At 58.6% G+C, this 13,263-nt stretch overlaps 1 protein-coding gene across 1 annotated transcript; it reads left to right on the top strand.

Annotated features, from left to right (window-relative positions):
• Nucleotides 1–5,443: 5,443 nt before the first annotated feature.
• On the top strand, nt 5,444–9,676 carry ZSCAN10 (zinc finger and SCAN domain containing 10). The gene is made up of 5 exons (XM_045461147.1): nt 5,444–5,857; nt 6,068–6,335; nt 6,544–6,608; nt 6,784–6,841; nt 8,050–9,676. The coding sequence occupies exons 1-5, from the start codon at nt 5,462–5,464 to the stop codon at nt 9,609–9,611; spliced, it is 2,349 nt and encodes a 782-aa protein (XP_045317103.1). The 5' UTR covers nt 5,444–5,461; the 3' UTR covers nt 9,612–9,676.
• Nucleotides 9,677–13,263: the final 3,587 nt, after the last annotated feature.

A 13,263-nucleotide genomic window follows, 5' to 3' on the forward strand; every position in this document is an offset into this window, starting at 1 on the left:
GCCCAGGAGGTGGAGTTTCTAGGCTCCTCCCTGGGGTGGGGTTTCCCGACCTCTCCCAGGAGGTGGGCGGTGGTGGAGCTCCAGGCCCCGCCCAGGAGGTGGAGTTTCTAGGCTCCTCCCTGGGGCGGGGTTTACCGACCTCGCTCAGCAGGTGGGCTGCGGTGGGGCTACCGGGGCTGGGCGCCTGCACACTCTACGTGCTGTGGGTCTCGCGGGCCGCCTCCTAAGCCATTTCGTCTGTTTGGACACATGCCAGCTCTGGGCCAGGTGTGGAGGACGCGGAGCAGATAAGGGAAACACCACTTGTCCAGAGGGAGCTTGTAGTCCAGTGAGGCCCACACTAGACAGTGAAAATAAAGGAACAAGATTAATCCCAGGTGCTAAGTGCAGGAAGACAACCACCTGGCTGAGGAGCCAGAGCGAGCTCAGGTGTCCCGGGTCCCCAAAACAGGACACCGCGAGGGTGCCCGCGGGCTCTGAACCGCAGGTTCCTACGAGGAAAACGCCCGCCGGGCTGCGGCCGCCCAAGAGCACGACCCAAAAAGACACCTTAGAGCAAATGCAGTCTTGACTTTGGAGGTCGAGTTGGGCTCAAGGCCAGTGGTGAGGTCACTTCCCTTCCCGGAAGCCCCTGCTTCGTGTTTGGGAAACCTGGGATAAAAGCCACCCGGCAGGATTCTTGGGAAGATCTTTGTTGGTGTTGATGGCGCCCTTTCTTCCCCCATCACGTGATCCTGTTGTGTTATTCTTAGCCCGGGACTGCTCGGCACACGGGCGTGTAAGCCCTCTGAAGTCAGGGCCGGTTCCTCCTGCTTACCCCAGCCCCTGCAACTGTGCCTGGCACAAAACTGGCCCTTGGCAAAGATTTGTGGCGTGAATGAAATGCCCAGCAAAGAGCCCCACGACACAATAGGCATTTTAAAATGGCAGCTCTGGGGACGCCTGAGCGGCTCAGTCTGTTAGGCTCAGGTCATGATCTCACGGTTGGTGAGTTCCAGCCCAGCGTCCAGCTCTTTGCTGTCAGTGCAGAGCCCTCTTCGGATCCTCTGCCCACCCCCCCTTTCTGCCCCTCCCCCGCTCGTGCTCTCTTTCTCTCTGTCTCAAAAATAAATAAACATTAAAAAAAAATTTAATAAAATAAAATGGCAGCTCTGATCCCCTCAGAAAGTACAGGGTGACAGACACCCCCAAGAAGAACAGGACAAGTCCTGATGAGGGGGGGTGAGTTCTTACCTGGAGGGGGAGTTAGACTCTCCTACTCAGTCCCAGGTTGGACTCTGGATTAGCCGCTAAATCCTCATTTCTCTGGCCCCTCCCTCTCCCCACCCCACTCCCAAACTGGGAGGTTAAGGGTTAACTCTAGGAAGCCCCCTCATTACCTGGATGGGACCAGAGCTGGGAACTTCCTGTTCAATTTTCCGGGAGCCCTCTCCCAGTCTGGCTGAGGCTGACTCTGGCCCTGGGGCCCTCAAAGAACCCTTAGCAACCCCCCCCCTCTGGAGTGGGGACCCCGAGTGGTGAGTTGCAAGGAAGCCTGGGGTAAAGGCTGCCAGGACAGACACAAGGGGTTCCTAGCAGCTTGGAGGGAAAAGAGGGACCTGGGCCTCAGCGAAGGGATGGGGGATTGGGAAACTGGAAAAGAAAAAAGTCTTGGAAGGATGTGGGTGGTCTATGCTGGGAGCCCAGTGCCAGCCAGCTCTGGGGCCATCGAGGAGGGTGGCGGGACTTCCTGTAACATGGGCTTGCGGTACCCACTGGGGAGGGGAAGGCAGGCAGGCTCCATGTGTCCCCAGGTGGACGGCCGGCCTCCCGGACTCAGCTCACCACCCGGAGGGGAGCCTGGCCAACAAAAAGTAGCCTGTGACTCTCCTGCCAGCTGTGTCCAGGGAGAAAGGGAAGGTCCCCGGCCAAGGATCCGGGCTCGGGGCTCTCCCGTTGTCTGGGTGGGTCCTGCGGCCGCACTGCCACCCCGGGCTGGTCCAGCCCTTGCCTCCCACCTCGCTGGGCTCCAGATTAAGCTGGTCGAATATTGGAGGGTAGCTGAAGAGCTCTCACCCCCCACAGATGTGCATATGAACAGAGCTTTTGTCCTGGAGACTGGGGGGTGGGAAGGAGAGGCTCTGCAGCCAAATTCCCTTAAATTCCTCCTCTTTCAAGCCTTACCACCTCACCTGAGGTTTCCGGGCACCCCTGCCTGTGTCTAGGCCTGAGGGCTAGAACTCGGAATCTCCTTATTTTTTCTGAATCGCGCCGTGATATTCTGGCTAAGACTAGGCAAATCGCACCGGGAGGGAGGGGAACTGGGTCCTTTTCTGTTTCCGAGCTTTTGCACCCTGGTCAAGATCAGTGTTCTCACCTTAAAGAAAATCTTGGCTCCCCCTGCTGTGACCTTGAGCAAGGCACCCGTCGGCTCCCACTGTGGCCTCTGCGCTTGTCACATGGAGAAATTATAACCCACCCCATGGGCTGGGGGTGGATGAAGCAAGCCTGAGTTGAGAGCCCCTCCAGATCAGCACTCAGTACCTGCCAGCTATTATCACGAGGCTGCTGGTCACACGCGATCGGTTCTCTCCTTTCGCTCCTGCTGCCCAAAGAGTGAGACAAAAGCCCATTCTCTTCAACACTTATCAGAGACTTTTTCTGCACCGGTTTCGAGTGCTTTCCTCAGTAAGTACAGCTGCCAGGCGGCCATCCTCGTTGTGTTACTTCTACTAACACACACGGAAGCCGCTTCAAGCACGAGGCGAACGGTTGTGCTCGAGACGCAGCTCCTACTCGCAGGTGGAGGGGAGAGAGACCCTCAGCCATGATCGTGGCCCAGCGTGACCACGGACGGGTAGATGCAGGTTGCTGGTGTGTCGGGGGATCCCTGAAGAGAGACGTCAAGGGGTGAGAGGCGCCCCGTGGGGTCGAGCGAAGGAGGGACGGGGAGGGGGGCTGGAGAGAGGCTGGAGCCACCATGGCTGCCCGGGGGCAGGTGGCCAGGATGTAACCCTGGGCCTTTGTTTCAGCATCCCCGGGCTCTCCCTCTCTGAGGTGCAAGCGCTGGGCCGGGTATAAAACCCGCTCTTCCTCTGTTCTGTCACACCGCGCCTCACTCCCCCCACCAGAACAGGAGGTCCCTTCCGCCCTCAGCCCTGCAACAAGGAGGCTCCTCCACAAACCGTCCAAAGCTCTTGACGAGGCTGACTTCCCCCCGGCCGCATTGCCAAGGCGGGCCCGTGACGGGAATGACTGTTAGCTGCGCTCCCTTGTGGTTTTGCCCAGCAGTAACGAGAACAGCAGTTGGTAGCGTCCAAGCACCCACCGGGTGTGGTCTGTAGGTGGCGGGCACCTCTCTGCTGTCTCTAGGTGGTGGGGAGTGATGTCCCTCTGCCTGGGATGTCCCTGGCGTGGGGCTCGGGGAACAGGTTTGGGAGAAGCTCATCATCGGTAGCCCTGAGGCCAGAGAGCAGGGAGGGCAGACGGATGTTGGAACTTGGGTTTTTGTGTCCGTAAAATAATTGCAGCCCAAATTAAGAGAGGAAAGTGCTTCAAAACTCTGGAGCCGAGGTGCTGGCCTGTGCAGAACGACGTAAGCCTTCCGGGTTGTGCTGAAGGACCGAACTGAGTCCCCCTGGGGGTGAGGCTGAACTTGAGGCATCTCCCTGTTCGTAGATCTGGGTGACCCCAAAAGGAAAGAGTGGGTGGCCCTACAGAACCCTCTGGTCTGAGAGGAGAGATGGGTCCGTGGTCAGTCCTGTGGACCCAGTGCCCCCTGGTGGCCAGTTAGAGCCACTTTTTATTGCTATTTGGGGATGGATACCTTCCAGAAGGGTAGACCAAGGAAGAATCCAGAATTAAAAAAAAAAAAAAAAAAAGGAATGAAAGAAATGATTGCCTCTCCTGCCCTTCACCCAGCTCCCAAGGGTGTACCCACTAGAGGTCTCGGAGGTGGACAGGGCAGCTTTGATTGGCCTTGCAGACCTATCTGTCACCGATCTCTGCAAGTTCTCTGCAGATCTCTGCAAGCCTTAGTCTCTCATCTGGAGACCCACGCCCCCATCTCACCTCTCTGGCTCATCCTGCCTTCAGTCTCTGGTGGAACCTGGGAGGGGAGGAGATTGGTACACCAAGTGGGTGCTCAGCCCTGCCCTGATCAGCTGGGTGGTCGTGGCCTTGACCGCTGAGAGCCACCTCCAGAGCCATAAAGTGAGAGTCAAGATGTCTGGTCAAGGAGAAATCCCATGCATGAATCCCCACTCCCCACCCAGCCCCCCCACCTTTTGTCTTTAAAACTGCCAAACTTCCGGAGACTTTGAGAGAGCAACGCAGTGGACGTCAACACATCCATCTCCCAGATTCAAGAGTTCTTTTACTTTCCCCATTTGCCTTTACTATCCCTAAGTATGGCTGAACCCTCGGGCCCCCTTCCTTCCAAACCCTTCAACATCTGCCCAAAATAGAGGCATTTCCCACAAACCACAAAACTGGAATCCTTTCTCAGAAATTAATGGTCAGCTCCATTGCAATCTAGTGTCCCATCCATATTCCAATTTCCCCAGCTGACTCCAGAATATCTTTTAGAGCATCCCTACTCCCCCCTCCACCCATCCGGGCTCCAGTCAAGGTTCCTTCATTCGGCCATGGGGCTGTTAGTTTCCTCTAGAGCCATGCGCCCCCTACAGGTGCTTTTAAAAATGATGCTGAAGGACGGGGGGCCAGTTTGCCAGAAATATTCTGCATTTGTAATTCGTTCCATTGTTTCCTTGAGGGATCATTTCACTTGTTCTTTTTTTCTTTTAATTGAATAAATCTGACGTGTGACATTGTGTCGGTGAAAGGCATACAGCATGTTACTTCGATACGTTTGTATATTGTAATACGACTGCTGATGCAGTGATATTTATCGAATTACATAATTACCCCGCAGTAGTATTGTCTATATCCATTATACTGTGCATTAGATCTCTATGGGTTATTCACTATGAGTTACAAGTTTGTCCCCTTAAACACCATCGCTCTCATCCACTGCACCCCCCCCCCCGCCCCGCCTCCCACCCACTCTTATTTCTGCAGTGCAAAGTGGGGTCTAAAGGCTGGATCGCGTTGCGATGGAACATTTCTGCCGAGAACCCCTCTTTGGCGGTGCCGCGTCCTCCCTGGGGCCTCAGGAGGCGGGGAAACCAGGCGGTCCTGTCTCAGAGATGCCACTTTTGATCACTGGGGTGAAGTGACGTGAAATTCGAAATGCTGCAGGAAGGAGTGAAGACACGGAACTATCAGTTTTCTCTGCCTTTTAGTGTTTGGGGCTGTCCCGCCGTCCGAGCCGTTGCCTAGGACCAGCGAGAGAAACATGATTCCTCCGGAGGCCACATCTTTAGGCATTTCTTAACACCGCAGGTGTGGGAGCAGAGCGGGAGAGACCCGACAGTGGGACCAGCTGCAGTGAGCCGTGCCCCGCCCCACCCCCGGCTGCAGGATGCTCGAAGAACCCGTCCCGGCCGCCCGAGAGCCCGAGCAGCTCGGAGCAGTCAAACTGGAGGAGGAGGAGGCCGTCGGTCAGGAGGACCTCAGGCACGCTGAGGCCAGGCCCCGGCCCGAGGTGGCTCACCAGCTCTTCAGATGCTTCCAGTATCAGGAGGACATGGGGCCAAGGGCGTCCCTGAGCCGGCTCCGGGAGCTGTGCTGCCGCTGGCTGCGGCCGGCTCTGCACACCAAGGAGCAGATCCTGGAGCTGCTGGTGCTGGAGCAGTTCCTGAGCGTGCTGCCCCCTCACCTGCTGGCCCGGCTCCAGGGCCAGCAGCTCAGGGACGGCGAGGAGGTTGTGCTGCTGCTGGAGGGTGTCCAGAGGGAGTCCAGCGCCGTGGGGCCACTGGTAAGGGGGAGGGGGGGGCGCGGCCGGGCGGCAAGACGGGGACTCGGGGGCCCCGTGAAGAAATCACCCGACACCCCATTTTCCTCCCTCTGACAATTGCTTCTTAACCTCCTAAGTCCTGTGACACCCTCACCTTTCCCTTGGGAGTGAGAAGGACGCGCAGTGTCCCTCTGCCCTGTTCGCCACCTGACACAGATGCGTTTTGCACAGGATTTTAGTTTTAATGCTGGCAAGAATTGTCCCCGTGCAGACGTCACTTCGGAGGACCAGGGGGGCTCTTCCCAGGTCTCCAGCCACAGCCCCAAAAAGGAAGTGCCCTCAGAAGGACCCCCGGCCCCGGAGCCAGCCATGGAGCCCCCAGCATCCCAGCCAGGGCCCTCCAAGCCTGCTGAGCTGGGGACCTGGAGACATCCCCCAAGTTCAAAGCAGCCACTGAGCCCAGGCCCCAAGAGGACATTCCAAGCCCTGCAAGAGTGTGGTGAGCAGCTGGTGCCCCGGGCAGGTGGGGGCCAGGAGGCCGGGTACGTGAGGACGGGGTGAGACGAAGGCACCCCCCTCTTTGACAGGGTTGGGAGAGCGCCGAGATGTCTCTCCCAGGGCCCTGACCACGGGTGCGCCCCCGTACGGCCGGGGGAGGGTAAGTCGGCCTTCTAACGGCTCTCTCTTTCTCCTCCCGATGCTGCCAGCCCCCCAGGGCCCTGTCCTGTGGCTGGAGGAAAACTCCCGAGATCAGGAGCTTGCAGCTGTGCTGGTGAGCTGGCCCGGCCCCTCCCTCCAGACTGTCCTCGGCCCCCGGACGCTCTCTGCCCCTGCTGTTGTGGCAAATCCGTGCCTTCCTTAATTTAAACCCTCAGAGTCTTGCGTCCCCCTCAGCTCACAGCCCCATTCCTCTCTCACCAAGGGCCTGGCTCATCCTTTCGTTACAGGAGTCCCTGACCTTCGAGGATGTCCCAGCAAAGAAGGCGTGGCCTGTCCACCCTCTGGGTAAGCGGCCCTTCCTGCTGGGGACCACCGAAGGCTCTCTCCTTGTGTTTCCAGAGTGGTCTCTAAAGCTCCAGACCCTACCTGACTTTTTAGCCTCTTTGGCTAAAAATGGGCTACGTTAACACGAATTCTTTCCTTCCTTCCTTTCTTCCTTCCTCCATTCATTTACTTATTTTATACTTTTTTAAAAATGTTCGTTTACTTCTGAGAGAGAGAGAAAAAGCAGGGGCGGGGGAGGGGCAGAGAGAGGGAGACAGAGGATCCGGACGTGAGGCTGGAACTCACAAATATGAGATCATGACCCGAGCTGAAGTCCGACGCTCAACCCACTGAGCCACCCAGGTGTCCCTTACTTACTTATTTTATTTAAAAAAAAAAATTTTTTTTTTTAACATTTATTTATTTTTGAGACAGAGAGAGAGCATGAACAGGGGAGGGTCAGAGAAAGAGGGAGACACAGAATCTGAAACAGGCTCCAGGCTCTGAGCGGTCAGCACAGAGCCCGATGTGGGGCTTGAACCCACGGACTACGAGATCATGACCTGAGCCGAAGTCAGTCGCTTAACCGACTGAGCCACCCAGGCGCCCCCTACTTATTTTAGAGGCTTATTGTGTTTGATGTAATCATCAACCCCGTTAACTTTGAGCTTTTAAAATGGGTGGTCATGGGAGTGCTCGCTAAGGGGTTTGGGGTTTCCATCCAGGGGAAGGACAGAGTTCTGACACTAGATAGACAGTGGTGACAGTTGTGCAACACTGGGAATGTGCCTGATGGACCTGAACTGTGCACTTTAAAATGGTTACTACAGGGGCGCCTGGGTGGCGCAGTCGGTTAAGCGTCCGACTTCAGCCAGGTCACGATCTCACGGTCCGTGGGTTCGAGCCCCGCGTCGGGCTCTGGGCTGATGGCTCAGAGCCTGGAGCCTGTTTCCGATTCTGTGTCTCCCTCTCTCTCTGCCCCTCCCCCGTTCATGCTCTGTCTCTCTCTGTCCCCAAAATAAATAAACGTTGAAAAAAAAAAAAATTAAAATGGTTACTACGGTAAATTCTATGTTTTTTACCGTCACCTTCTGCCGCCCCCCTCCCGGATTTCGGGGTCCTGGGTTTCTTTCTGCTTTGAGGCAATGAGGCCCTGGCAATTCCTGGGGGCCTCTAAGAATAGGCCTGCCCACATACCCCCTCCCCCCCTTTTCCTGCTTCTTTCTCAGGACCCGGAAGCAGAACCCCAGATGAGGAGTTCAAAGAGGAGCCCAAGGCGGTCGCCTGGCCTGCGGCCCTCTCAACAGAGCCTCAGGCAGACGGTCCTGCGGCGGCGGAAGGGCCCCCTGTCCAGGTGCTGGGGCCTGGCCCCGAAGTGAGTGGCACGGGCGGAGGAGGGTCCCCTCCCAGCAGGAGTGACATTCTGGAGGTCAAAGTGGCCGACGGGCCTCCCAGGTCGGAGGCGGAGATGGAATTCATCTGCACCGACTGCGGGGTGACTTTCCGACAGCTGGCCCGCCTGGAGGCGCACCAGCTGCGGAGTCACCCGGGCGCCCGGTCCTTTCCGTGCGAGCGCTGCGGCAAGAGCTTCGGCCGCAGCTCCATCCTCAAGCTGCACATGCGCACGCACACGGACGAGCGGCCACACGCCTGCCACCTGTGCGGCCACCGCTTCCGCCAGAGCTCCCACCTCAACAAGCACCTTCAGACGCACTCCTCCGAGCCCGCCTTCCTGTGTGCCGAGTGCGGCCAGGGCTTCCAGCGGCGCGCCAGCCTCATGCAGCATCTGCTGGCGCACGCCGAGGGCCAGCAGTCGCCGCGCGCCCCCGAGGCCAAGCCCGAAGCGCGCGAGCTGGCCGTCGTCCTGTGCTCTCACTGCGGCCAGACCTTCCAGCGCCGCTCCAGCCTCAAGCGCCACCTGCGGATCCACGCCAAGGACAAGGGCCACCAGTGCTCGGAGTGCTCGGGCAGCCTGCGCTCGGGCCCGGAGCGCCGGCCGTACGTGTGCAACGACTGTGGCAAGGCGTTCCGGCGCAGCGAGCACCTGGGGGCCCACCGGCGCGTGCACACGGGCGAGCGGCCCTTCTCGTGCCAGGTGTGCGGCCGCAGCTTCAGCCAGAGCTCCCAGCTGGTGTGCCACCAGCGGGTGCACACGGGCGAGAAGCCCTACAGCTGCCCGCACTGCGGGAAGCGCTTCGTGCGGCGGGCGGGGCTCGCCCGCCACCTCCTGACGCACGGCGGCCCGAGGCCCCACCACTGCACCCAGTGCGGCAAGACCTTCAGCCAGACGCAGGACCTCGCCCGCCACCGGCGCAGCCACACGGGCGAGAAGCCGTGCCGCTGCAGCGAGTGCGGCGAGGGCTTCAGCCAGAGCGCCCACCTGGCGCGCCACCAGCGCATCCACACCGGGGAGAAGCCCCACGCCTGCGACACGTGCGGCTACCGCTTCCGCAACAGCTCCAACCTGGCCCGCCACCGCCGCAGCCACACCGGCGAGCGGCCCTACGGCTGCCAAACCTGCGGCCGGAGCTTCCGGCGCAACGCCCACCTGCAGCGGCACCTGGCCACCCACGCGGGCGCGGGGACCGAGGTGGCGTCCAGGCCGGCCGAGCCCCCGCAGGAGTGCCGGGAGTGCGGCAAGAGCTTCAGCCGCAGCTGTAATCTGCTGCGCCACATGCTGGTGCACACGGGGGCCAGGCCCTTCTCGTGCGCGCAGTGCGGCCGCAGCTTCAGCCGCAACTCGCACCTGCTGCGCCACCTGCGAACCCACGCCCGCGAGACCCTGTACTAGCCTCGCGCAGGTTCCGCCGGGCCCCGCCCCGCACGCGCGCGCGCCTCTGCGTCGCCCGTGTCCTGGGCAACGAGGCGTGTCCTGGGCAACGAGGCGTGCGGTGGGCGTCCCTGGCCCCGCCCCGCCCCGCCCCGCCCCGCCCCGCCCCGCCCCGCCCCGCCCCGCCCCGCCCCGCCCCGGCCTCCCTCCGGCTCCGCCAGACCTGTGTGTTAGTTTTCCCCTACCCCGGAGGCAGGTCTCCCTGGCTTCAGGGTTGTATTTCAAAATCCTAAAGGAAAACAGCTTTCCTGAAAATGACTCTGCTTTATTTTTTTGTGAGGTCCACCGAAACGCTGTTACCCTCCTACTGTGACAGTGACGCCTTTTTCCCTTCCCTTCCCCAGCACCTTCCATAGCAGGCTGGGGGGAGCAGGCCCAAGGACGGGCCTCCTCCCCCACCCGCACCACACACACCCCGAAAGGGCCAGGGTTGGGGGGGCGACAGAGGGGTGCCATCTGTCCCAGTCAGCTGTGAGGAAGGCCAGGGAATCTCACCCGGAATTCTTCCTTCTCTGGAGTCTGCCCCTAACCTGTGCTGTCCAGTCCAGTACCCTCTAGCTGTATGTGGCCGTTTAAATTAATTAAAATGGTGGGACGCGTGGGTGGCTCAGTCATTTGGGCGTCGGACTTCAGCTCAGGTCATGATTTACAGGTTGGTGAATCCAGCCCTGCCTCACGCTCTGCGCTGACAGCCCAAAGCCTGCCTGGGATTCTCCTCTCTCTGTCCCTCCCCTGAATTCTGTCTCTCAAAATAAATAAATAAATAAAAACCTGAAAAAAATAATTACTTTAATAATGGAATATAATTTAAAATCCCAGATTCTGGGTCATTCCAGGAAACCTTGCTTTTGGCATGTAGGTAACTGATTCAAATCGAAGCTGCCAGCAGATGAAACGAAACCTGCCTGATGGCCAAGACAGGTTGCGGGCTGGGGACCCCTAACGACCCATAATCCTGTAAACCCGAAGGTGGTTTGGGAGAGTGCCCACCTTCTCCGACCTCTCAGGCAATCTTGGCAATCTGGTGGACAGATTTCGTTTTCTCCCAGTCTAGTGGACAGATTTTCAAAATCATGTGACTTGTGGTAATACCGCAAAAAAGAAAACAGCCCACCCCAGCTGTAGGGCGTGTGCAAACACACTTCCTGCTCTAATCGGTGGCTTGTTACCTACAACCTTTCGGGTTGTCTTTGTCCCTCCACCAGCCTGACACACGACTGCTCTTTGGCAAATGCTTGTGGACATACAGTGAACTTGTCAGCCAGCGGCCAAGGGACTTGGGAAAGAGCTGTCCCCAGATCTAGAGGAGGTCCGTGTTTTGGGGGGTTGGGAGGAAGATGAGGTGGGGTACAGAGAGTCACCAGATGTCCCAGAACAAATGAGAGCCTTGGAAGACCCCCCCCCCCCGGGAAGAAATTTTCAAGAAGGAAGCTTTCTTGGTCAACTAAAGGAGTAAGGAAATTGGGAGAACCCATAGCATTTGAAGGCTTTATTTCTTGAGTACCTACTATGTACCGGGGAACGTGCTGGGCTATTGAGGAGAACAAGGCCTGAAATAGAAGAGGGAGACCACCTCAGAAGAACCGGGGGGAGGGCACCCTCATCGGAGGGAACAGCAGGTGCAAAGTCCCTGAGCAGAGAATACTGTCCCTGAGGGAGATCTGTAGGAACCTGATGACACAGACACAGCCTCAGAGGCTGACCTGACACCCAGGTCAGAGTGTATTTACGATGGGAAGATGGGAGGGTGTTAGTCAGGCAGTTACTTCATTTTGCCATGACATTGATTTGGCCTCGGCACTGGAAAGAGTTGGCTTGAAAGAGGCAAGACCAAGGCGACCAACTAGGTTTGGGATGACGGTGACCTTGATGGGGCCGTGGGGTCATGAAAGCCCCTGACGGCTTCAACACGGTAGGCAGGTTTTCTCAACTTCTCACCGGAGTCAAGCACAAAGGCACAAGGAGAAGTAAGAGACAGTCTGACCACAGGGCCATGTGAAAATGCGGGTCAGGGGTCTAAAAGAAACTGAATGTTGACTGGCCATGGGAGGAGAGGACACGACGTCCAGGGGGAAGCGACAGCTAGGTCAGGCCCTGGCGGGGGACGGCCCCTTGGAGCTGGGGACTCAGGCCTGAGATGGGCCTCCCAGTGTAAAAGGCTCTCAGAGGGATCCCCTGGGAACGAAACAGGATGTGGGCCAGCACAGGGCTCCCCAAAGTCCACTCCCTCACCGGGCAGGGGCAATGAGCAAGGAGGGCCCCTCAGGATGACCAGGGCCACCATCAGGGTCTGGCTTAGCCCTTGCCCACTCCTGGTGGACTCACAGCTGTTCCCCAGGGAGGTGATTTTTCTAAGAATTAAGAGTTCATTCGTATGATCCAAAAGGGTCTTTAAGAAACTGGCAGATGGGGGGGGGGGGGCACCTGGGTGGCTCAGTCAGCTGGGCAACCGACTTCGGCTCAGGTCATGCTGTCCCAGTTCGTGGGATGGAACCCTGAGTCCAATGTCGGGCTCTGTGCTGACGGCTCGGAGCCTGGCGCCTGCTGCGCATTTTGTCTCCCTCTCTCTGCCCCTCCCCTGCGCGCGCGCGCTCTCTCTCTCTCTCTCTCTCTCTCTCTCTAAATAAACATTAAAAAAAGAAAAAAGAAAAAACAAAGAAAACGCCACAGGAGTGAGTGATAGAAATGCCCCCAGCTGTGAGGCCTCCCGGCTCGCAGTCACCTCCCCACATCCCTCTCACCCCTAGGCACACCTCCCTGATCTGGAGCCTCTCCTTTGCTGGCGTGTTTTCCTGCACCCCACCCTCACCCCACCCCACCTGTCCCCTTTCCTGCTCTGTCCTCAGGTCAGGGCCCCAGAAACCGCCGCCCCCCCTCAGCTCTATCTCAGCAGCTGCCGTTTACGGCTAGACACCCCAATGCAAAAATCTGTGTGCAGCTGCAGGAAGCAGGAAGTCAGTGGGGGAGGGGGGAGCTTCAGGGAAGCGGCCTCAAAAATGGTGAGCTGGGCCGACCCCCTCCCTGCCCTGGCCTTGCTCCTGGCTCCCCTCCCCCCACCCCCTCCCCAGGTTCTGCATTTGCAGGCCCCCAGGAGGCCTGAGCCAGAGATCTGAGTCCTGTCCCGCCCTAGGCTGCCCTTCTCTCTGGTCCAGGTAGGGGTGAACCCTCCTCCCCCTCCCTACTCCTCCCTCCCCCGCCTCTGCCCCGACCTCAAAGCCAAGGAGTTTCCGTGGCCTGGTGAAGGATGAAGACCCAGGTCCGAAGAACAAGCCAAGGGGCAAATGCGCCTCAGGCCTGAGCTCCCTGCTGCCCCAGCGTCAGGCAACGCGCAGGCCAGAAAACTTCCAGCCCTTTCCACAGGCCAGTTGTCACCCGTGTCCATGTACAGATTATAGAGGTCAGGTGGACCCCCCCTCCCTGGGGTCCTGCCCCCTCCCCAGCCACTGGGGGCTCCTGCCTCCCGCCCAACAGGCACTCAGTTTGATTCAACCAACTTTTTTTTTTTTTTTTTTTTAACGCTTATTTATCTTTTGAGAGACAGAGACAGAGCAGGAGCTGGGGAGGGGACAGAGAGAGGCGGGGAGTCACAGATTCCGAAGCAGGCTCCAGGCTC

Source organism: Leopardus geoffroyi, chromosome E3 (assembly GCF_018350155.1).
Source record: "Leopardus geoffroyi isolate Oge1 chromosome E3, O.geoffroyi_Oge1_pat1.0, whole genome shotgun sequence".
NCBI lineage: Eukaryota > Metazoa > Chordata > Mammalia > Carnivora > Felidae > Leopardus > Leopardus geoffroyi.

Bases quoted from the DNA above. Each gene is read 5' to 3' on its own strand.
- ZSCAN10 (XM_045461147.1), top strand. From the start codon at position 5,462: ATGCTCGAAGAACCCGTCCCGGCCGCCCGAGAGCCCGAGCAGCTCGGA. The intron at 6,336-6,543 runs GTGAGCAGCTGG...CGATGCTGCCAG, and splicing joins CCAAGCCCTGCAAGAGTGTG to CCCCCCAGGGCCCTGTCCTG. The intron at 6,609-6,783 runs GTGAGCTGGCCC...CTTTCGTTACAG, and splicing joins AGGAGCTTGCAGCTGTGCTG to GAGTCCCTGACCTTCGAGGA.